Source organism: Scyliorhinus torazame, chromosome 8 (genome assembly GCF_047496885.1).
Source record: "Scyliorhinus torazame isolate Kashiwa2021f chromosome 8, sScyTor2.1, whole genome shotgun sequence".
NCBI lineage: Eukaryota > Metazoa > Chordata > Chondrichthyes > Carcharhiniformes > Scyliorhinidae > Scyliorhinus > Scyliorhinus torazame.
Genome location: NC_092714.1, coordinates 158,458,468 through 158,483,681, shown reverse-complemented (window position 1 = coordinate 158,483,681; position 25,214 = coordinate 158,458,468). Strand labels below are relative to the sequence as shown.

Here is a 25,214-nt window from a genome sequence, read left to right as displayed (position 1 = left end):
CGGTGGGTGAGTGCCGGTGTGGGGGAGGGTGGTGGGCAAGTGCCGGGGAGGGGGGTCGGTGAGTGCCAGGGAGGGGGGTGGGTGAGTGCCGGGGAGGGGGGAGGGGGTTGGGCGAGTGCAGCGGAGGAGAGGGCGAGTGCCGGGGAGGGGGGTCGGTGAGTGCCGGGGAGGGGGGTGGGTGAGTGCCGGGGAGGGGGGTCGGTGAGTGACAGGGAGGGGGGTGGGTGAGTGCCGGGGAGGGGGGAGGGGGTTGGGCGTGTTCCGGGGAGGAGAGGGCGAGTGCCGGGGAGCGGGGAGGGCGAGTGCCGGGGAGGGTGGAGGGGGGTAGATGAGTGCCGGGGAGGGGGGTGGGTGAGTGCCGGGGAGGGGGGAGGGGGTTGGCCGAGTGGCGGGGAGGAGAGGGCGAGTGCCGGGGAGCGGGGAGGGCGAGTGCCGGGGAGGGTGGAGGGGGGTAGGTGAGTGCCGGGGAGGGGGGTGGGTGAGTGCCGGGGAGGGGGGAGGGGGTTGGCCGAGTGGCGGGGAGGAGAGGGCGAGTGCCGGGGAGCGTGGAGGGCGAGTGCCGGGGAGGGTGGAGGGGGGTAAGTGAGTGCCGGGGAGGGGGGCGGGCGAGTGCCGGGGAGGAGAGGGCGAGTGCCGGGGAGCGGGGAGGGAGGTGGGTGAGTGCCGGGAGGGGGAGTGGGGTGGGCGAGTGCCGGGGAGGGTGGAGGGGGGTTGGCCGAGTGGCGGGGAGGAGAGGGCGAGTGCCGGGGAGCGGGGAGGGCGAATGCCGGGGAGCGGGGATGGCGAGTGCCGGGGAGGGGGCAAGTGCCGGGGAGGGGGCAGGGTGAGTGCCGGGGTGGAGTGGGTGAGTGCCGGGGAGGAGGGGCGAGTGCTGGGGAGGGGGTGGGTGAGTACTGGGGAGGAGAGAGTGAGTGCCGGGGAGGGGGGAGGGGGTTGGACGAGTGCCGGGGAGTAGAGCGCGAGTGGGGGAGGGGGAGCTGGGTATATGGGGGATATGGGGGGCTGGAGATATGGGATGGGGGATATAGGGGATGGGGGACATGGAGGATGGGGGATATGGGGGATGGGGGATATGGAGAATGGGGAGGGGGGATGGGGAATATGGGGGGTGGGGATATGGGGGATATGGAGGATGTGGATATGGGGGAAGGGGGATATGGAGGATGGGGGATATGGAGGATGGGGAGGGGGGCGGGCGAGTGCCGGGGAGGGGGAGGGGGGCAGAGGGGGAGGGGGGCGGAAGGGGGAGGGGGAAGGGGAGGGGGGCGGAGGGGGGAGGGGGAGGGGGGGGAGGGCGAGTGCCGGGGAGGGGGGAGGGCGAGTGCCGGGGAGGGGGGGAGGGCGAGTGCCGGGGAGGGGGGGAGGGCGAGTGCCGGGGAGGGCGAGTGCCGGGGAGGGGGGAGGGCGAGTGCCGGGGAGGAGAGGGCGAGTGCCGGGGAGGGGGGGAGGGCGAGTGCCGGGGAGGGGGGGAGGGCGAGTGCCGGGGAGGAGAGGGCGAGTGCCGGGGAGGGGGGGAGGGTGAGTGCCGGGGAGGAGAGGGTGAGTGCCGGGGAGGGGGGGGTGGGCGAGTGCCGGTGTGGGGGAGGGTGGTGGGCGAGTGCCGGGGAGGGGGGTGGGTGAATGCCGGGGAGCAGGGAAGGGGTTGGGCGAGTGCCGGGAAGGAGGGGGCGAATGCCGGGGAGCGGGGAGGGCGAGAGCCGGGGAGGGGGAGGGGGGTGGGCGAATGCCGGAGAGGAGAGGGCGAGTGCCGGGGAGGGGGCAGGGTGAATGCTGGGGAGGAGAGGGCGAGTGCTGGGGAGGGGGGTGGGCGAGTGCCGGGGAGGGTGGAGGGGGGTAGGTGAGTGCCGGGGAGGGGGGCGGGCGAGTGCCGGGGAGGGTGGAGGGGGGAGGGTGCGTGCCGGGGAGGGGGGCGGGCGAGTGCCGGGGAGGAGAGGGCGAGTGCCGGAGATGGGGGAGGGCGGTGGGTGAGTGCAGGGAGGGGGAGTGGGGTGGGCGAATGCCGGTGTGGGGGAGGGTGGTGGGCAAGTGCCGGGGAGGGGGGTCGGTGAGTGCCAGGGAGGGGGGTGGGTGAGTGCCGGGGAGGGGGGAGGGGGTTGGGCGAGTGCAGCGGAGGAGAGGGCGAGTGCCGGGGAGGGGGGTCGGTGAGTGCCGGGGAGGGGGGTGGGTGAGTGCCGGGGAGGGGGGTCGGTGAGTGACAGGGAGGGGGGTGGGTGAGTGCCGGGGAGGGGGGAGGGGGTTGGGCGAGTGGCGGGGAGGAGAGGGCGAGTGCCGAGGAGCGGGGAGGGCGAGTGCCGGGGAGGGTGGAGGGGGGTAGATGAGTGCCGGGGAGGGGGGTGGGTGAGTGCCGGGGAGGGGGGAGGGGGTTGGCCGAGTGGCGGGGAGGAGAGGGCGAGTGCCGGGGAGCGTGGAGGGCGAGTGCCGGGGAGGGTGGAGGGGGGTAAGTGAGTGCCGGGGAGGGGGGCGGGCGAGTGCCGGGGAGGAGAGGGCGAGTGCCGGGGAGCGGGGAGGGAGGTGGGTGAGTGCCGGGAGGGGGAGTGGGGTGGGCGAGTGCCGGGGAGGGTGGAGGGGGGTTGGCCGAGTGGCGGGGAGGAGAGGGCGAGTGCCGGGGAGCGGGGAGGGCGAATGCCGGGGAGCGGGGATGGCGAGTGCCGGGGAGGGGGCAAGTGCCGGGGAGGGGGCAGGGTGAGTGCCGGGGTGGAGTGGGTGAGTGCCGGGGAGGAGGGGCGAGTGCTGGGGAGGGGGTGGGTGAGTACTGGGGAGGAGAGAGTGAGTGCCGGGGAGGGGGGAGGGGGTTGGGCGAGTGCCGGGGAGTAGAGCGCGAGTGCCGGAGATGGGGGAGGGAGGTGGGCGAGTGCCGGGGTGGGGGAGGGGGAGCTGGGTATATGGGGGATATGGGGGGCTGGAGATATGGGATGGGGGATATAGGGGATGGGGGACATGGAGGATGGGGGATATGGGGGATGGGGGATATGGAGAATGGGGAGGGGGGATGGGGAATATGGGGGGTGGGGATATGGGGGATATGGAGGATGTGGATATGGGGGAAGGGGGATATGGAGTGGGATATGGCTGCCTGGCTGCCCTGACTAGGTCATTGACCTTCTTGTGGCAGTGGTCGCCTGTCCTTGGTGTCACAGCCACGGCACTGACGGCCTCTGCCACCTCCCTCCACAGGTGCTAGCTGAGGCGTGGGGCGACCCTGCGCCTGTGTTCGGGGTACAGGGCCTCCTTCCTCTGCTCCACTGCGTCCAGGAGCGCCTCGATGCCCCGCTTCTGGAACCTCGGCGCTGCGCGGCGGGTGGCCATTTTGACGGGTCTCCGGCGGGGGGGGGGGGGTGGCGGGGGCCGTCTTTTGTGCTGCAATGCCGCGCGTCCGTAATGGGTGACGAATGGCATCACGCCGCTGCTAGCCCATTCTGGGCTGGAGAATTTGCGCTGTTTCGGGGGGCCCGACGCCGGAGTGATTCGCACCGTTTTTAGCGCCGGGTTCCGGCCATCGCGCCGATTATCGAGAATTCCGCCCCATGTCTCAGAGACACCCTACAGAAAATGAATGATTTCACTTGGGCAGAGCGGCATGAGCAGGAGTGGCTCCAGCTGAAGAAAGCTCTTACAACCACATTCGTGCTGACGTTTCTTGATCCAACAATAAACACCAAAATATCTACTGGCATATCAGAAGATGGTATATGTGTAGTATTGCTGCAACAAGACGATGGAAACAACTGGAAACTGTCACTGAAGGAGCCTGCAGATATACACAGATTGAAAAAAAATGTCTCGGGCTGGTAGTTGATGCAACTACTTGTTGCATTCATTAAAAAAAATCTCAACAAATTGTCTCCAGCGTCTCATGCTAATGCTTCAAAGATATGACTTTGAGTTGATATACATGCCTGTCAAATACATAGTGGTAGCAGATGCGTTATCCAGAGCTCCAACAACGCACACTGTCAGGTCTACTGGAGATGTACAACCTCACTTAGACATGATCACTGATGCACTGCCAGCATCAGACACAAGTCGACACAAACTGTCGAAGAGACAGCAAAAGGTGAGGTGTTGCAGATGGTAATACAAAACCTTAACAATGGTTTCCTAAAAAGTCATGCACAAAATATCATGACATTAGATCTTAGATAAGTTAAAATTAAATGGGCTAGTATTAAGGCAAGAAAGAATTATGATTCCACAGTCTCTACGTAGCGGAATGCTAAAACGAATTCCTAAGGGTCACTTCGGGATTGAGAACTGCAAATGGAGACCCAGAGATACTGCTGGATATACAAGACATGATGGAGAAATGTGAAACATGTCAAAAGAGTCAGCACCCGCAAGGGAAAGAACCAATGAACATAGATGAAATACCATCAGCTCCATGGCAAAAAGTTGGAATGGATTTATTCTACCTCAATGGCAAGGAATATCTGATAGTCGTTGACTATTATTCATTGACAGTAGGGCTGGTTTAGCTCAGTGGGCTAGACAGCTGGTGTGTGATGCAGTACAAGGCCAGCAGCGCGGGATCAATACCCGTATCAGCTGAGAATTCTGAATTCTCCCTCTGTGTACCCGAACAGGTGTCGCAATGTGGTGACTAGGGGCTTTTCACAGTAACTTCATTGCAGTGTTAATGTAAGCCTACTTGTGACAATAAAGATCATTTCATTTCATTATTTAAATTTTCCAGAAATAGCCCTTCTGCCAAGCTCCTCGGCAAGTTATGTGGTAATGCATACAAAATCGACCTTTGCAAGACATGGCATACCTAAAACTGTGGTAAGTGAAAATATCATAGAATATCATAGAAGTTACAGTGCAGAAGGAGGCCATTCAGCCCATCGGGTCTGCACCAGCTCTCGGAAAAAGCACCCTACGTAAGCCCACACCTCCACCCTATCCCCATATCCCTGTAACCCCATCTAACAGAAGCTCCACAGTTTGGTCAGCAATAGTTTAATCTACCCACAGTTTAGTCAAAATTAAATAACTAGTCTTGAACTAGATGTTTTGTGGCACACTGATTCGGGGGCGGAACCTCATTACGTCACGAGGAAAATGAAATCTTGCCAGTGAAAATCTTGTGAGGCTTTGGGCCTGCGTCGCTGTTTACGTTGATGGCGAATGGGGACTTAAAATCTCACCCCAAGTGTCAGTTAGATCTTATTCCAAAGTCAAGTCAAGTTTAGACATGAGAAAGTGGCACAGATCACCCAATGGAGGATACATTAGCATCAAGGTCACACCATGAATATACAAATGTGACATTTCAGCAGCAAGAATTTAAATCAAATTAATTAACCGGCCATCCTTCGACATTGCCAAGACAATGACGGCTGGACTCCTGCACAAACATCAGAGATTTACCAGAACTTGCCCAATTACTCACTCTCATTCATGCAGGATTGGTAAAGTTGTTTCGTTTTTTCTGTAACCTCATCATCCTTTTCTTCGTCAATCGGGTTTTCTAACAGCTCTATAGAAGTACAAAAAACAGAAAAGCAATATTCAGGGGATAAGATCAGCATCTGATTGAACAGAATATTTCCCAATGGGGGTTCACGGAGCTCTACTTACACATTCACTCAAGGAGAGGCCAATGGAGCGGGGGGGGGGGGGGGGGGCGCAGGGCTAGGATTTGGGAGGGGGAAGGTGGGAGTGGGTTGGAGGAGGGCGGGAGGAAAGACTGAGAGGAGTAGGGAAAGGGGAGAGAGGGTGAGATAGTGGGGAGGAAAGAGAAGGGGAAAGCCAAAGAGAGAGGGGAAGATGAGAAGAGGCAAAAGGGGTGAGGGTAGGAAGAAGGGAAAGAAGAGGGGCAGAGAGGTGGAGTGGGTTCTGGAGAGGGGAGAGGCACGGAGGGGGAGAAGGTAGAGGGGAAAATGAGATGAAGAGAAAGGGGCAGGGGAGAGAAAACAGGATGGAGAAGCAGACAGAGAGGAATATGTCATGATATTCAGGTAAACATCATAGCACATACATACATACATACTGATGGACAGATCAACGGACCAATCAACACACACAACACGACAGCCAATCACAGGCAAGAGCATACACAGTACAAAACAGGGAACACGACACTTCCTGGGCACTCGAGCAGGAGACGGCTCAGGGCACAGAGCTCATTACAAGCCACTCAGCCACTACAAGATAGAATTAGGAATAGGTCCACAGAATCAAGGGTCATGATTGAACCTCAGTAAACAGTTTACCAGTGTAAATAGATGTTTGAAATAAAACTGCGTTGTACCATTCGCAACCGTGTTGGTTTGTCTGTGTAGCAGAGTACCCAACACTTCATAGTACCAGGAGTGACTTTGGTACCTACCTACAAATCCTCCGGAATCTGCCAGCCTGCGCCATGGACACCATCAACACACCGCAGCCGCTGCAAGTCGCTGGAAACCTCGGCGTTAATTGGAAGCTGTTCAAACAGCGCTTCCAGCTCTTTCTGGAACCAACGAAAAAGAAAGTGCCTCGGACACCAGAAAGATCACCATCCTCCTCACCACCGCAGGTCAACACGCCATCCATGTCTACAACTCCCTGGTGTTGGCGGAAGGCGCGGACAAGACCAAGTACAAGACGGTCCTTCTCAAGCTCGACCAACACTTCAACGTTGAGGTCAATGAGAGTTTTGAGAGGTATCTCTTCCAGCAGCGCCTGCAAGGTAAGGATGAGCCCTTTCAGTCATTCCTTACGCATCTCCGTATCCTCACGCAGTCCTGCGGTTACGACACCACCTCCGATTCCATGATTCGGGACCAGATCGTTTTTGGAGTCACCTCGGGCACCCTGCGCCAGCAGCTCTTAAAAATAAAAAGCCTCACCTTAGCCTCCGCAATCGAAGCTTGCAAGGCTCTCCACCTCGTGCAACGAGTCCACTCTCTCTCCAGACGGCACATCTGACTTCCCGGATGCAGAGTTCGGGGCACAGCTCCAATCGCTCCTCGCCCACAACCAGGAGGCATTCGCGGGCATGGGATCACTGCCCTATACCTACAGAATTTGGCTCAAACCGGAGGCCACCCCAGTCATTCACGCACCTCGCAGGGTCCCAGCGCCACGCAAAGACCACCTCAAGCAGCAGCTGCAGGATCTCCAGGTCCAAGGGGTCCTATCCCGGGTCACGGAGCCCACGCCATGGGTCAGCTCCATGGTGTGTGTTAAGAAACCCTCCGGCGAGCTCCGGATCTGCATTGATCCAAAGGACCTCAACAACAACATAATGAGGGAACACTACCCCATACCCAAACGGGAAGGGATCACGAGCGAAATGGCCCGGGCTAAAATCTTCACAAAACTGGATGCCTCGAAGGGTTTTTGGCAGATCCAACTGGATCCGTCCAGCCGAAAGCTGTGCATCTTCAACACTCCTTTCGGCAGGTTCTGCTACAACAGAATGCCATTTGGTATCATCTCGGCATCGAGGTCTTTCATAGGATCATGGAGCAGATGATGGAAGGCATCGAAGGGGTGCGCGTCTACGTGGACGACATCACCATCTGGTTCACCACACCACAGGAGCACATCAATCGTCTCCAGCGCGTCTTTGCGCGCATACGCGAAAACGGCCTGCGCCTCAACCGAGCCAAGTGTTCTTTCGGCCAAACCGAGCTGAGGTTCCTGGGGGACCACATTTCCCAGTCAGTGGTCCGTCCGGATGCAGACAAGGTGAGCGCCATTACAGCCATGCTGCAGCCGGCAGACAAGAAAGCAGTGCTACGCTTCCTAGGCATGGTCAACTTCCTGGGGAAGTTCATTCCCAACCTTGCCTCCCACACGACAGCACTGCGCCACCTCGTCAAGAAGTCCACGGAGTTCCAGTGGCAGCACACACAGCAGCAGAAATGGGAGGAGCTCAAACTTAAGCTCACCACTGCACCAGTATTGGTGTTTTTCGACACGTCTCGTGCCACCAAAATCTCGACTGATGCCAGCCAGTCCAGCATTGGGGCGATACTCCTGCAGCGGGATGACACTGCGTCATGGGCCCCGGTCGCCTATGCCTCGCGGGCCATGACCCCCACAGAACAGCGCTACGCGCAGATCGAAAAGGAGTGCCTGGGCTTGCTAACCGGGTTGGACAAGTTCCATGACTATGTGTATGGTCTCCCCCGGTTTACCGTTGAGACTGACCACCGCCCCCTGGTCAGCATCATAAATATGGACCTGAACGAGATGACCCCTCGCCTCCAGCGCATCCTACTTAAACTCAGGAGGTACAACTTCCAACTGGTCTACACCCCAGGGAAGGAACTCATCGTTGCGGATGCCCTATCCAGAGCAGTGAGCACACCGCCAGATTCGGAGGGGTTCATCTGTCAGGTCGAAGAGCAGGTGGCTTTCACATCGGCAAATCTGCCAGCTGACGACTCCAGTCTGGCCCGTATTCGCTGAGAGACTGCGGCTGACCCCCTTCTACAACGGGCGATGCGCCACATGACGGGAGGGTAGCTCAAAGGGCAGTGCCCGCAGTTCTACAATGTCCGAGACGACTTGGCCGTCATTGATGGTGTCCTTCTAAAACTGGACCGGATTGTGATTCCGCACAGCATGCACAGGCTGGTCCTCGACCAACTACACGAAGGCCACCTGGGGGTCGAGAAGTGCAGACGGAGGGCCCGAGAGGCGGCATACTTGCCGGGCATCAGTGACGACATTGCCAATATGGTGCTCAACTGCCCCACCTGCCAAAGGTTTCAACCGGCGCAACCTCCTGAGACGCGTCTGCCCCATGAGCTGGTGACGTCCTCCTGGGCGAAGGTGGGTGTGGGCCTCTTTCATGCGCTCGGCAGGGACTATGTCATCGTCATTGACTACTTTTCCAACTATCCAGTGGTCATACGCCTGCACGATTTGACATTGTCCGCTGTCATAAGGGCCTGCAAAGCCACCTTCGCTCCCCACGGCATTCCGATGACTGTCATGTCGGACAATGGGCCCTGTTTCGCCAGCCAGGAATGGTCATCGTTTGCTGCCTCATATGGTTTCACACACGTGACGTCCAGCCCTCTGCATCCCCAGTCCAATGGAAAGGCGGAGAAGGGCGTTCACATTGTCAAGCGGCTCCTCTGCAAGGGTGCTGCTGCTGGATCGGATTTCTGCCTATCACTCGGCCCCACTAGCCACTGGCCTCTCACCAGCCCAGCTGTTCTTGGGTCGCACCCTCAGGACCACTGTGCCTTCCATTCTGGCACCCCCAACCAACCATGCTCCGGTACTACACAGAATGCAACAGCAGCGCGGTCGCCAGAAGAGGGCATATGACACACGGGCAACTGATCTTCCCGCCCTGGCCCCTGGAGATGAAGTCCGCATCCACCTACCAGAAGGTGGCTGGTCAGCACCTGCCGAAGTTCTCCGACGTGTGGCTCCCCGCTCGTTCCTGGTTCGCATGCCTGATGGATCCATTCATAGGCGCAATCTCCGGGCTCTTCGCCTACTTCCACGCTCGCTACGGGACCTTACACCGACACTGCGCCTTCCTGTTATTCCTGATATCGACTTTGTGGAGCTGCCTGCCACCATGCCCCTTCCGTCGTCGCCCGTGGCTAGGCCCATTCCTCAGCCGGTGGTTCCAGACCTACCCTTGAGGCGGTCAACCCGAATTCATCACCCACCTACTAGACTGGACTTATGAGACTGTTTGTACATTGAACTCATACTACCACTGTGTTAATATGTTTCTGTTCTTATCGTTACAGGAATTTGTTTTGTCGTTCAACATTTCCCCGTTCTTTGTTTATGGTACAACCTCGTTGTTATGTCGCACCCGACATCGCCCCTTGTATATAGTTTAGCCCCATGTATATGCTGTAAATATTGCACACACACACGTTTAGCTACACTCAGTACACATCTCTATTTATGACCACGTAGGCACATGTTCTTGTAAAAAAGGGGGGATGTCATGATATTCAGGTAAACATTATAGCACATACATACATACATACTGATGGACAGATCAACGGACCAATCAACACACACAACGCGACAGCCAATCACAGGCAAGAGCATACACAGTACAAAACAGGGAATACGACACTTCCTGGGCACTCGAGCAGGAGACGGCTCAGGGCACAGAGCTCATTACAAGCCACTCAGACATCCACCATGTGCTGAGTGCCACTACACGATAGAATTAGGAATAGGTTCACAGAATCAAGGGTCATGATTGAACCTCAGTAAACAGTTTACCAGCGTAAAGGACACAAGTAAAATGTGGAACTTGTTCAAGGAACAGGTGCTACGTGTCCTTGATATGTATGTCCCTGTCAGGCAGGGAAGAGATGGTCAAGTGAGGGAACCATGGTTGACAAGAGAGGTTGAATGTCTTGTTAAGAGGAAAAAGGAGACTTATGTAAGGCTGAGGAAACAAGGTTCAGACAGGGCATTGGAGGGATACAAGATAGCCAGGAGGGAACTGAAGAAAGGGATTAGGAGAGCTAAGAGAGGGCATGAACAATCTTTGGCGGGTAGGATCAAGGAAAACCCCAAGGCCTTTTACACATATGTGAGAAATATGAGAATGACTAGAGCGAGGGTAGGTCCGATCAAGGACAGTAGCAGGAGATTGTGTATTGAGTCTGAAGAGATAGGAGAGGTCTTGAACGAGTACTTTTCTTCTGTATTTACAAATGAGAGGGGCCATATTGTTGGAGAGGACAGTGTGAAACAGATTGGTAAGCTCGAGGAAATACTTGTTAGGAAGGAAGATGTGTTGGGCATTTTGAAAAACTTGAGGATAGACAAGTCCCCCGGGCCTGACGGGATATATCCAAGGATTCTATGGGAAGCAAGAGATGAAATTGCAGAGCCGTTGGCAATGATCTTTTCGTCCTCACTGTCAACAGGGGTGGTACCAGGGGATTGGAGAGTGGCGAATGTCGTGCCCCTGTTCAAAAAAGGAACTAGGGATAACCCTGGGAATTACAGGCCAGTTAGTCTTACTTCGGTGGTAGGCAAAGTAATGGAAAGGGTACTGAAGGATAGGATTTCTGAGCATCTGGAAAGACACTGCTTGATTAGGGATAGTCCGCACGGATTTGTGAGGGGTAGGTCTTGCCTTACAAATCTTAATGAATTCTTTGAGGAGGTGACCAAGCATGTGGATGAAGGTAAAGCAGTGGATGTAGTGTACATGGATTTTAGTAAGGCATTTGATAAAGTTCCCCATGGTAGGCTTATGCAGAAAGTAAGGAGGCATGGGATAGTGGGAAAATTTGGCCAGTTGGATAACGAACTAGCTAACCGATAGAAGTCAGAGAGTGGTGGTGGATGGCAAATATTCAGCCTGGATCCCAGTTACCAGTGGCGTACCGCAGGGATCAGTTCTGGGTCCTCTGCTGTTTGTGATTTTCATTAATGACTTGGATGAGGGAGTTGAAGGGTGGGTCAGTAAATTTGCAGACGATACGAAGATTGGTGGAGTTGTGGATAGTAAGGAGGGCTGTTGTCGGCTGCAAAGAGACATAGATAGGATGCAGAGCTGGGCTGAGAAGTGGCAGATGGAGTTTAACCCTGAAAAGTGTGAGGTTGTCCATTTTGGAAGGACAAATATGAATGCGGAATACAAAGAACAAACAAAGAACAAAGAAATGTACAGCACAGGAACAGGCCCTTCGGCCCTCCAAGCCCGTGCCGACCATGCTGCCCGACTAAACTACAATCTTCTACACTTCCTGGGTCCGTATCCTTCTATTCCCATCCTATTCATATATTTGTCAAGATGCCCCTTAAATGTCCCGATCGTCCCTGCTTCCACTACCTCCTCCGGTAGCGAGTTCCAGGCACCCACTACCCTCTGCGTAAAAAACTTGCCTCGTACATCTCCTCTAAACCTTGCCCCTCTCACCTTAAACCTATGCCCCCTAGTAATTGACCCCTCTACCCTGGGGAAAAGCCTCTGACTATCCACTCTGTCTATGCCCCTCATAATTTTGTATACCTCTATCAGGTCTCCCCTCAACCTCCTTCGTTCCAGTGAGAACAAACCGAGTTTATTCAATCGCTCCTCATAGCTAATGCCCTCCATACCAGGCAACATTCTGGTAAATCTCTTCTGCACCCTCTCTAAAGCCTCCACATCCTTCTGGTAGTGTGGCGACCAGAATTGAACACTATACTCCAAGTGTGGCCTAACTAAGGTTCTATACAGCTGCAACATGACTTGCCAATTCTTATACTCAATGCCCCGGCCAATGAAGGCAAGCATGCCGTATGCCTTCTTGACTACCTTCTCCACCTGTGTTGCCCCTTTCAATGACCTGTGGACCTGTACTCCTAGATCTCTTTGACTTTCAATACTCTTGAGGGTTCTACCATTCACTGTATATTCCCTACCTGCATTAGACCTTCCAAAATGCATTACCTCACATTTGTCCGGATTAAACTCCATCTGCCATCTCTCTGCCCAAGTCTCCAGACAATCTAAAGCCTGCTGTATCCTCCGACAGTCCTCATCGCTATCCGCAATTCCACCAACCTTTGTGTCGTCTGCAAACTTACTAATCAGACCAGTTACATTTTCCTCCAAATCATTTATATATACTACAAAGAGCAAAGGTCCCAGCACTGATCCCTGTGGAACACCACTGGTCACAGCCCTCCAATTAGAAAAGCATCCCTCCATTGCTACTCTCTGCCTTCTATGGCCTAGCCAGTTCTGTATCCACCTTGCCAGCTCACCCCTGATCCCGTGTGACTTCACCTTTTGTACTAGTCTACCATGAGGGACCTTGTCAAAGGCCTTACTGAAGTCCATATAGACAACATCTACTGCCCTACCTGCATCAATCATCTTAGTGACCTCCTCGAAAAACTCTATCAAGTTAGTGAGACACGACCTCCCCTTCACAAAACCGTGCTGCCTCTCACTAATACGTCCATTTGCTTCCAAATGGGAGTAGATCCTGTCTCAAAGAATTCTCTCCAGTAATTTCCCTACCACTGAAGTAAGGCTCACCGGTCTGTAGTTCCCGGGATTATCCTTGCTACCGTTCTTAAACAGAGGAACAACATTGGCTATTCTCCAGTCCTCCGGGACATCCCCTGAAGACAGCGAGGATCCGAAGATTTCTGTCAAGGCCTCAGCAATTTCCTCTCCAGCCTCCTTCAGTATTCTGGGGTAGATCCCATCAGGCCCTGGGGACTTATCTACCTTAATATTTTTTAAGACACCCAACACCTCGTCTTTTTGGATCACAATGTGACCCAGGCTATCTACACCCCCTTCTCCAGACTCAACATCTACCAATTCTTTCTCTTTGGTGAATACTGATGCAAAGTATTCATTTAGTACCTCGCCCATTTCCTCTGGCTCCACACATAGATTCCCTTGCCTATCCTTCAGTGGGCCAACCCTTTCCCTGGCTACCCTCTTGCTTTTTATGTACGTGTAAAAAGCCTTGGGATTTTCCTTAACCCTATTTGCCAATGACTTTTCGTGACCCCTTCTAGCCCTCCTGACTCCTTGCTTAAGTTCCTTCCTACTTTCCTTATATTCCACACAGGCTTCGTCTGTTCCCAGCCTTTTAGCCCTGACAAATGCCTCCTTTTTCTTTTTGACGAGGCCTACAATATCACTCGTCATCCAAGGTTCCCGAAAATTGCCGTATTTATCTTTCTTCCTCACAGGAACATGCCGGTCCTGTATTCCTTTCAACTGACACTTGAAAGCCTCCCACATGTCAGATGTTGATTTGCCCTCAAACATCCGCCCCCAATCTATGTTCTTCAGTTCCCGCCTAATATTGTTATAATTAGCCTTCCCCCAATTTAGCACATTCATCCTCGGACCACTCTTATCCTTGTCCACCAGTACTTTAAAACTTACTGAATTGTGGTCACTGTTACCGAAATGCTCCCCTACTGAAACATCTACCACCTGGCCGGGCTCATTCCCCAATACCAGGTCCAGTACCGCCCCTTCCCTAGTTGGACTGTCTACATATTGTTTTAAGAAGCCCTCCTGGATGCTCCTTACAAACTCCGCCCCGTCTAAGCCCTTGGCACTAAGTGAGCCCCAGTCAATATTGGGGAAGTTGAAGTCTCCCATCACCACAACCCTGTTGTTTGTACTCTTTTCCAAAATCTGTCTACCTATCTGCTCCTCTATCTCCCGCTGGCTGTTGGGAGGCCTGTAGTATACCCCCAACATTGTGACTGCACCCTTCTTATTCCTGATCTCTACCCATATAGCCTCACTGCCCTCTGAGGTGTCCTCTCGCAGTACAGCTGTGATATTCTCCCGAACAAGTAGCGCAACTCCGCCTCCCCTTTTACATCCCCCTCTATCCCGCCTGAAACATCTAAATCCTGGAACGTTTAGCTGCCAATCCTGCCCTTCCCTCAACCAGGTCTCTGTAATGGCAACAACATCATAGTTCCAAGTACTAATCCAAGCTCTAAGTTCATCTGCCTTACCTGTAATGCTCCTTGCATTAAAACATATGCACTTCAGGCCACCAGACCCGCTGTGTTCAGCAACTTCTCCCCGTCTGCTCTGCCTCAGAGCCACACTGTCCCTATTCCCTAGTTCTCCCTCAATGCTCTCACCTTCTGACCTATTGCTCCCGTGCCCACCCCCCTGCCATACTAGTTTAAACCCTCCCGTGGTTACAGGGTTAACGGTAGAGTTCTTGGCAATGTGGAGGAGCAGAGAGATCTTGGGGTCTATGTTCATACATCTTTGAAAGTTGCCACTCAAGTGGATAGAGCTGTGAAGAAGGCCTATGGTGTGCTCGCGTTCATTAACAGAGGGATTGAATTTAAGAGCCGTGAGGTGATGATGCAGCTGTACAAAACTTTGGTAAGGCCACATTTGGAGTACTGTGTACAGTTCTGGTCGCCTCATTTTAGGAAGGATGTGGAAGCTCTGGAAAAGGTGCAAAGAAGATTTACCAGGATGTTGCCTGGAATGGAGAGTAGGTCTTACGAGGAAAGGTTGAGGGTGCTAGGCCTTTTCTCATTAGAGCGGAGAAGGATGAGGGGCGACTTGATAGAGGTTTATAAGATGATCAGGGGAATAGATAGAGTAGACAGTCAGAGACTTTTTCCCCGGGTGGAACAAACCATTACAAGGGGACATAAATTTAAGGTGAAAGGTGGAAGATATAGGAGGGATATCAGAGGTAGGTTCTTTACCCAGAGAGTAGTGGGGGCATGGAATGCACTGCCTGTGGAAGCAGTTGAGTCGGAAACATTAGGGACCTTCAAGCAGCTATTGGATAGGTACATGGATTACGGTAAAATGATATAGTGTAGATTTATTTGTTCTTAAGGGCAGCACGGTAGCATTGTGGATAGCACAATTGCTTCACAGCTCCATGGTCCCAGGTTCGATTCGGCTTGGGTCATTGTCTGTGCGGAGTCTGCACGTCCTCCCCGTGTCTGCGTGGGTTTCCTCCGGGTGCTCCGGTTTCCTCCCACAGTCCAAAGATGTGCGGGTTAGGTGAATTGACCAATGATAAATTGCCCTTAATGTCCAAATTGCCCTTGGTGTTGGGTGGAGGTGTTGAGTTTGGGTAGGGTGCTCTTTCCAAGAGCCGGTGCAGACTCAAAGGGCTGAATGGCCTCCTTCTGCACTGTAAATTCAATGATAATCTATGATTAATCTAGGACAAAGGATCCGCACAACATCGTGGGCCGAAGGGCCTGTTCTGTGCTGTATTTTCTATGTTCTATGTTCTATGTTAAATAGATGTTTGAAATAAAACTGCGTTGTACCATTCGCAACCGTGTTGGTTCGTCTGTGAAGCAGAGTACTCAACACATCAGAATAGAAAGTGGGGAGAGGGATAGGTAGATGGAGATGGTGGGGAGGGGGACAGGGAGGGGGTGAGAGGTGGGGCCAGAGAGAGTGGGGCAACATGCAGAGGTAGGAGGGGGGAGGGTTGTGGAGAGGATAGGAGATGGGGAGAGTAGGGTAGAAACAGATTGGCCGAAGGTAGAGAGGAGGGCGGAGGACAGAAGGGGGAGGATGGGGATGGTTGCAGAGAAGGGGGAAGGAACAGAAAGCAGGGTGAGGGGCAGTGTTGGGGAAGAGGAAGTAAGAGGAGTGGAAGGGGGAGAGGGATGGGGACCAGGCCCTTCGGCCCTCCAAGTCTTCACCATGGTACCTGCCTTAATTAAAACCGTATGAACTGATGGAGCCCTTCCATTCCCACCCTATTCATATATTTGTCCAGATGCCCCTTCAATGCCGCCACTGTACCTGCTCCCATTACCTCCCCAGGAAACACGTTCCATATATTTACCATCCTCTGTGTAAAACAACTTGCCTCATACATCTGTTCTAAACTTTTCCCCATGCACTATAAACCTATGTCTCCTGGTACTTGACTCTCCTACCCTAGGAAAGAGCATCTGACTATCTACTCTGTCCATGCCACTCATAATCTTGTCGACCTCTATCAGGTCGCCTCTCAATCTCTGTCGTTCCAGTGAGAACAGACCGAGTTTATCTAATCTCTGCTCATAGCTAATGCCCTCCTTACCAGGCAACATCCTAGTAAACTGCTTCTGTACCCTCTCCAAAGCATCCACATCCTTCTGGTACTGTTGTGACCAGAATTGTGCGCAATATTCCAAATGAGGCCTAACTAAGGTCCGGTACAGCTGCAACATGACTTGCCAACGTTTATATTCAATGCCCCGACTGATGAAGGCCAGCATACCGTATGCCTTCTTGACTACCTTATGGGCTATGGGGACTGCGCCACGGGGTCTGCGCCATGGGGACTGTGCCATGAGATCTGTGCCATGAGATCTGTTCCATGAGATCTGTGCCATGGGGACAGCGCCATGGGGACTGTGCCACGGGGTCTGCGCCATGGGGACTGCGCCATGGGGTCTGCGCCATGGGGACTGCGCCATGGGGACTGCGCCATGGGGACTGCGCCACGGGGCCTGCGCCATGGGGACTGCGCCATGGGGACTGCGCCACGGGAACTGCGCCACGGGGACTGCGCCACGGGGACTGTGCCGTGGGGACTGCGCCATGAGATCTGTGCCACGGGGACTGCGACACGGGGACTGTGCCATGGGGACTGCGCCATGGGGACTGCGCCATGGGGACTGCGCCATGAGATCTGTGCCATGGGGACTGCGCCACGGGGACTGCGCCACGGGGACTGCGCCATGGGGACTGCGCCATGGGGACTGCGCCATGGGAACTGCGCCATGGGGACTGCGCCATGAGATCTGTGCCACGGGGTCTGCGCCACGGGGACTGCGCCACGGGGACTGTGCCACGGGGACTGCGCCACGGGGACTGCGCCACGGGGACTGCGCCATAGGGTCTGCGCCATGGGGTCTGCGCCATGGGGACTGCGCCATGGGGACTGCGCCATGGGGACTGTGCCATGGGGACTGTGCCATGGGGACTGCGCCACGGGGACTGTGCCATGGGGACTGCGCCATGGGGACTGCGCCATGGGGACTGCGCCATGGGGACTGTGCCATGGGGACTGCGCCATGGGGACTGCGCCACGGGGACTGCGCCACGGGGACTGTGCCATGGGGACTGTGCCATGGGGACTGCGCCATGGGGACTGCGCCATGGGGACTGTGCCATGGGGACTGCGCCATGGGGACTGCGCCACGGGTACTGCGCCACGGGGTCTGTGCCATGGGGACTGCGCCATGGGGACTGCGCCATGGGGACTGCGCCACGGGGACTGCGCCATGGGGACTGCGCCATGGGGACTGCGCCATGGGGACTGCGCCATGGGGACTGCGCCATGAGATCTGCGCCATGGGGACTGCGCCATGGGGACTGCGCCATGGGGACTGCGCCACGGGGACTGCGCCACGGGGACTGCGCCATGGGGACTGCGCCATGGGGACTGCGCCACGGGGACTGCGCCATGGGGACTGCGCCACGGGGACTGCGCCATGGGGACTGCGCATTGGGGACTGCGCCATGGGGTCTGTGCCATGGGGACTGCGCCATGAGATCTGTGCCATGGGGACTGCGCCATGGGGACTGTGCCATGGGGACTGCGCCATGAGATCTGTGCCATGGGGACTGCGCCATGGGGACTGCGCCACGGGGTCTGCGCCACGGGGACTGCGCCATGGGGACTGCGCCATGGGGAATGCGCCATGAGATCTGTGCCATGGGGACTGCGCCATGGGGACTGCGCCACAGGGTCTGCGCCATGGGGACTGCGCCATGGGGCCTGCACCATGGGGACTGTGCCATGGGGACTGTGCCATGGGGTCTGTGCCATGGGTACTGTGCCATGAGATCTGTGCCATGGGGACTGCGCCATGGGGTCTGTGCCATGGGGACTGTGCCATGGGGACTGCGCCATGGGGACTGCGCCATGGGGTCTGTGCCATGGGTACTGTGCCATGAGATCTGTGCCATGGGGACTGCGCCATGGGGTCTGTGCCATGGGGACTGTGCCATGGGGACTGCGCCATGGGGACTGCGCCATGGGGACTGCGCCATGAGTTCTGTGCCATGGGGACTGCGCCATGGGGTCTGTGCCATGAGGACTGCGCCATGGGGTCTGCGCCATGGGGACTGCGCCATGAGTTCTGTGCCATGGGGACTGCGCCATGGGGTCTGTGCCATGAGGACTGCGCCATGGGGTCTGTGCCATGGGGTCTGTGCCATGGGGTCTGTGCCATGGGGACTATGCCATGGGGTCTGCGCCATGGGGACTGCGCCATGGGGTCTGTGCCATGGGGTCTGTGCCATGGGGACTATGCCATGGGGTCTGCGCCATGGGGACTGCGCCATGGGGCCTGTGCCATGGGGACTGTGCCATGGGGACTGCGCCACGGGGTCTGCGCCACGGGGACTGCGCCATGGGGACTGCGCCATGGGGACTGGGCCATGGGGTCTGCGCCATGGGGTCTGCGCCATGGGGACTGCGCCATGGGGTCTGCGCCACGGGGTCTGCGCCATGGGGACTGTGCCATGGGGTCTGCGCCACGGGGACTGCGCCACGGGGTCTGCGCCATGGGGACTATGCCATGGGGACTGCGCCATGGGGACTGCGCCATGAGATCTGTGCCATGCGGTCTGTGCCATGGGGACTGCGCCACGGGGTCTGCGCCATGGGGACTGTGCCATGGGGTCTGCGCCACGGGGACTGCGCCACGGGGACTGCGCCATGGGGTCTGCGCCACGGGGACTGTGCCATGGGGTCTGCGCCACGGGGTCTGCGCCATGGGGACTGTGCCATGGGGTCTGCGCCACGGGGACTGCGCCACGGGGTCTGCGCCATGGGGACTGTGCCATGGGGTCTGCGCCATGGGGTCTGCGCCACGGGGACTGCGCCACGGGGACTGCGCCACGGGGACTGCGCCATGGGGTCTGCGCCACGGGGACTGCGCCACGGGGACTGCGCCACGGGGTCTGCGCCATGGGGACTGCGCCATGGGGACTGCGCCACGGGGACTGCGCCACGGGGCCTGCGCCACGGGGGCTGCGCCATGGGGACTGCGCCATGGGGACTGCGCCATGAGTTCTGTGCCATGGGGACTGCGCCATGGGGACTGCGCCATGGGGACTGCGCCACGGGGTCTGCGCCATGGGGTCTGTGCCATGGGGACTGCGCCATGGGGACTGCGCCATGGGGACTGCGCCATGAGTTCTGTGCCATGGGGACTGCGCCATGGGGTCTGTGCCATGAGGACTGTGCCATGGGGTCTGTGCCATGGGGTCTGTGCCATGGGGTCTGTGCCATGGGGACTACGCCATGGGGTCTGCGCCATGGGGACTACGCCATGGGGACTGTGCCATGGGGACTGTGCCATGGGGACTGTGCCATGGGGACTGCGCCACGGGGTCTGCGCCATGGGGACTGCGCCATGGGGACTGCGCCATGGGGTCTGTGCCATGGGGACTGCGCCACGGGGTCTGCGCCACGGGGACTGCGCCATGGGGTCTGCGCCATGGGGTCTGCGCCACGGGGACTGCGCCATGGGGACTGCGCCATGGGGTCTGTGCCATGGGGACTGCGCCATGGGGACTGCGCCATGGGGTCATTGCCATGGGGACTGCGCCATGGGGACTGCGCCATGAGATCTGTGCCATGCGGTCTGTGCCATGGGGACTGTGCCATGGGGTCTGCGCCATGGGGTCTGCGCCATGGGGTCTGCGCCATGGGGTCTGCGCCATGGGGTCATTGCCATGGGGACTGCGCCATGGGGACTGCGCCATGAGATCTGTGCCATGCGGTCTGTGCCATGGGGACTGCGCCACGGGGTCTGCGCCATGGGGACTGTGCCATGGGGTCTGCGCCACGGGGACTGCGCCACGGGGTCTGCGCCATGGGGACTGTGCCATGGGGTCTGCGCCACGGGGTCTGCGCCATGGGGTCTGTGCCACGGGGACTGCGCCACGGGGACTGTGCCATGGGGTCTGCGCCACGGGGACTGCGCCACGGGGACTGCGCCACGGGGTCTGCGCCATGGGGTCTGCGCCATGGGGACTGCGCCACGGGGTCTGCGCCATGGGGTCTGTGCCATGGGGACTGCGCCATGGGGACTGCGCCATGGGGACTGCGCCATGAGTTCTGTGCCATGGGGCCTGCGCCATGGGGTCTGTGCCATGAGGACTGTGCCATGGGGTCTGTGCCATGGGGTCTGTGCCATGGGGTCTGTGCCATGGGGACTACGCCATGGGGTCTGCGCCATGGGGGCTGTGCCATGGGGACTACGCCATGGGGACTGTGCCATGGGGACTACGCCATGGGGACTGTGCCATGGGGACTGTGCCATGGGGACTGTGCCATGGGGACTGCGCCACGGGGTCTGCGCCATGGGGACTGCGCCATGGGGACTGCGCCATGGGGTCTGTGCCATGGGGACTGCGCCACGGGGTCTGCGCCACGGGGACTGCGCCATGGGGTCTGCGCCATGGGGTCTGCGCCACGGGGACTGCGCCATGGGGACTGCGCCATGGGGTCTGTGCCATGGGGACTGCGCCACGGGGACTGCGCCATGGGGTCATTGCCATGGGGACTGCGCCATGGGGACTGCGCCATGAGATCTGTGCCATGCGGTCTGTGCCATGGGGACTGTGCCATGGGGTCTGCGCCATGGGGTCTGCGCCATGGGGTCTGCGCCATGGGGTCTGCGCCATGGGGTCATTGCCATGGGGACTGCGCCATGGGGACTGCGCCATGAGATCTGTGCCATGCGGTCTGTGCCATGGGGACTGCGCCACGGGGTCTGCGCCATGGGGACTGTGCCATGGGGTCTGCGCCACGGGGACTGCGCCACGGGGTCTGCGCCATGGGGACTGTGCCATGGGGTCTGCGCCACGGGGTCTGCGCCATGGGGTCTGTGCCACGGGGACTGCGCCACGGGGACTGTGCCATGGGGTCTGCGCCACGGGGACTGCGCCACGGGGACTGCGCCACGGGGTCTGCGCCATGGGGTCTGCGCCATGGGGACTGTGCCATGGGGACTGCGCCACGGGGACTGCGCCATGGGGTCTGCGCCACGGGGACTGCGCCACGGGGACTGCGCCACGGGGACTGCGCCACGGGGACTGTGCCACGGGGTCTGCGCCACGGGGTCTGCGCCACGGGGACTGCGCCACGGGGACTGCGCCATGGGGTCTGCGCCATGGGGACTGCGCCATGGGGACTGCGCCACGGGGCCTGCGCCATGGGAGCTGTGCCATGGGGACTGCGCCATGGGGACTGCGCCATGGGGACTGCGCCACGGGGACTCTGCCACGGGGACTGTGCCATGGGGACTGCGCCACGGGGACTTCGCCATGGTGACTGCGCCATGGGGACTGCGCCACGGGGACTGCGCCATGGGGACTGCGCCATGGGGACTGCTCCATGGGGACTGCGCCATGGGGACTGTGCCATGGGGACTGCGCCACGGGGACTGTGCCATGGGGACTGTGCCACGGGGACTGTGCCATAGGGACTGCGCCATGGGGACTGCGCCATGGGGACTGCGCCACGGGGTCTGCGCCACGCGGACTGCGCCATGGGGACTGTGCCATGGGGACTGCGCCACGGGGACTGTGCCATGGGGACTGTGCCATGAGATCTGTGCCATGGGGACTGCGCCACGGGGTCTGCGCCATGGGGTCTGCGCCATGGGGGCTGCGCCATGGGGACTGCGCCACGGGGACTGCGCCATGAGATCTGTGCCATGGGGACTGCGCCACGGGGTCTGCGCCACGGGGTCTGCGCCATGGGGTCTGCGCCATGGGGGCTGCGCCATGGGGACTGCGCCACGGGGACTGCGCCATGAGATCTGTGCCATGGGGTCTGCGCCATGGGGTCTGCGCCACGGGGACTGCGCCATGGGGACTGTGCCACGGGGACTGTGCCACGGGGACTGTGCCATGGGGTCTGCGCCATGGGGACTGCGCCATGGGGACTGCGCCATGGGGACTGCGCCATGGCGACTGCGCCATGGGGACTGCGCCATGGGGACTGCGCCACGGTGTCTGCGCCATGGGGACTGCGCCATGGGGACTGTGCCATGGGGACTGTGCCACGGGGACTGTGCCACGGGGACTGTGCCATGGGGACTGTGCCATGAGATCTGTGCCATGGGGACTGCGCCACGGGGTCTGCGCCACGGGGTCTGCGCCACGGGGTCTGCGCCATGGGGGCTGCGCCATGGGGACTGTGCCACGGGGACTGTGCCACGGGGACTGCGCCATGGGGACTGAGCCATGGGGTCTGTGCCATGAGATCAGTGCCATGGGGACTGCGCCATGGGGTCTGTGCCATGGGTACTGTGCCATGAGATCTGTGCCATGGGGACTGCGCCATGGGGTCTGTGCCATGGGGACTGCGCCATGGGGACTGCGCCATGGGGTCTGCGCCATGGGGACTGCGCCATGGGGTCTGTGCCATGAGGACTGTGCCATGGGGTCTGTGCCATGGGGTCTGTGCCATGGGGACTACGCCATGGGGACTGTGCCATGGGGACTGCGCCACGGGGTCTGCGCCACGGGGACTGCGCCATGGGGACTGCGCCATGGGGTCTGCGCCATGGGGTCTGCGCCATGGGGACTGCGCCATGGGGTCTGTGCCATGGGGACTGTGCCATGGGGTCTGTGCCATGGGGTCTGTGCCATGGGGTCTGTGCCATGGGGCCTGTGCCATGGGGTCTGTGCCATGGGGACTGTGCCATGAGGACTGTGCCATGGGGTCTGTGCCATGGGGTCTGTGCCATGGGGCCTGTGCCATGGGGACTGTGCCATGGGGACTGCGCCACGGGGTCTGCGCCACGGGGACTGCGCCATGGGGACTGCGCCATGGGGTCTGCGCCATGGGGTCTGCGCCATGGGGACTGCGCCATGGGGTCTGTGCCATGGGGACTGCGCCACGGGGACTGCGCCATGGGGTCATTGCCATGGGGACTGCGCCATGAGATCTGTGCCATGCGGTCTGTGCCATGGGGACTGTGCCATGGGGTCTGCGCCATGGGGTCTGCGCCATGGGGACTGTGCCATGGGGACTGCGCCATGAGATCTGTGCCATGCGGTCTGTGCCATGGGGACTGTGCCATGGGGACTGCGCCACGGGGTCTGCGCCATGGGGACTGTGCCATGGGGTCTGCGCCACGGGGACTGCGCCACGGGGTCTGCGCCATGGGGACTGTGCCATGGGGTCTGCGCCACGGGGACTGCGCCACGGGGACTGCGCCACGGGGACTGCGCCACGGGGACTGCGCCATGGGGTCTGCGCCACGGGGACTGCGCCACGGGGACTGCGCCACGGGGACTGCGCCACGGGGTCTGCGCCATGGGGACTGCGCCATGGGGACTGCGCCACGGGGCCTGCGCCACGGAGGCTGCGCCATGGGGACTGCGCCATGGGGACTGCGCCATGGGGACTGCGCCATGGGGACTGTGCCATGGGGTCTGTGCCATGGGGTCTGCGCCATGGGGTCTGCGCCATGGGGACTGCGCCATGGGGACTGCGCCACGGGGTCTGCGCCACGGGGTCTGTGCCATGGGGACTGCGCCATGGGGACTGCGCCATGGGGACTGCGCCATGAGTTCTGTGCCATGGGGACTGCGCCATGGGGTCTGTGCCATGAGGACTGTGCCATGGGGTCTGTGCCATGAGGACTGTGCCATGGGGTCTGTGCCATGGGGTCTGTGCCATGGGGTCTGTGCCATGGGGACTACGCCATGGGGTCTGCGCCATGGGGACTACGCCATGGGGACTGTGCCATGGGGACTGTGCCATGGGGACTGCGCCACGGGGTCTGCGCCATGGGGACTGCGCCATGGGGACTGCGCCATGGGGACTGCGCCATGGGGACTGCGCCATGGGGTCTGTGCCATGGGGTCTGTGCCATGGGGACTGCGCCACGGGGTCTGCGCCACGGGGACTGCGCCATGGGGTCTGCGCCATGGGGTCTGCGCCATGGGGACTGCGCCATGGGGTCTGTGCCATGGGGACTGCGCCACGGGGACTGCGCCATGGGGTCATTGCCATGGGGACTGCGCCATGGGGACTGCGCCATGAGATCTGTGCCATGCGATCTGTGCCATGGGGACTGTGCCATGGGGTCTGTGCCATGCGGTCTGTGCCATGGGGACTGTGCCATGGGGACTGTGCCATGGGGTCTGCGCCATGGGGTCTGCGCCATGGGGTCATTGCCATGGGGACTGCGCCATGGGGACTGCGCCATGAGATCTGTGCCATGCGGTCTGTGCCACGGGGACTGCGCCACGGGGACTGCGCCATGGGGACTGTGCCATGGGGTCTGCGCCACGGGGACTGCGCCACGGGGTCTGCGCCATGGGGACTGTGCCATGGGGTCTGCGCCACGGGGTCTGCGCCATGGGGTCTGTGCCATGGGGACTGTGCCATGGGGACTGCGCCACGGGGACTGCGCCACGGGGTCTGTGCCATGGGGTCTGCGCCACGGGGACTGCGCCACGGGGACTGCGCCACGGGGACTGCGCCACGGGGACTGCGCCACGGGGTCTGCGCCACGGGGACTTCGCCACGGGGACTGCGCCATGGGGTCTGCGCCATGGGGACTGCGCCATGGGGACTGCGCCACGGGGCCTGCGCCATGGGGGCTGTGCCATGGGGACTGCGCCATGGGGACTGCGCCATGGGGACTGCGCCACGGGGACTCTGCCACGGGGACTGTGCCATGGGGACTGCGCCACGGGGACTGCGCCATGGTGACTGCGCCATGGGGACTGCTCCATGGGGACTGCGCCATGGGGACTGTGCCATGGGGAC

General features: G+C 59.4%; 1 protein-coding gene across 4 annotated transcripts in view; it reads right to left on the bottom strand.

Moving 5' to 3' along the window:
* phex (phosphate regulating endopeptidase homolog, X-linked) overlaps window positions 1-25,214 on the bottom strand; it is a 691,216-nt gene that overhangs the window by 429,474 nt on the left and 236,528 nt on the right. For all 4 annotated transcript variants that reach the window (XM_072514452.1, XM_072514453.1, XM_072514455.1 and 1 more), the window contains exon 5: window positions 5,390-5,476. In XM_072514452.1, the coding sequence (XP_072370553.1) occupies window positions 5,390-5,476 (87 nt within the window). The remainder of the gene's footprint in view (window positions 1-5,389; window positions 5,477-25,214) is intronic.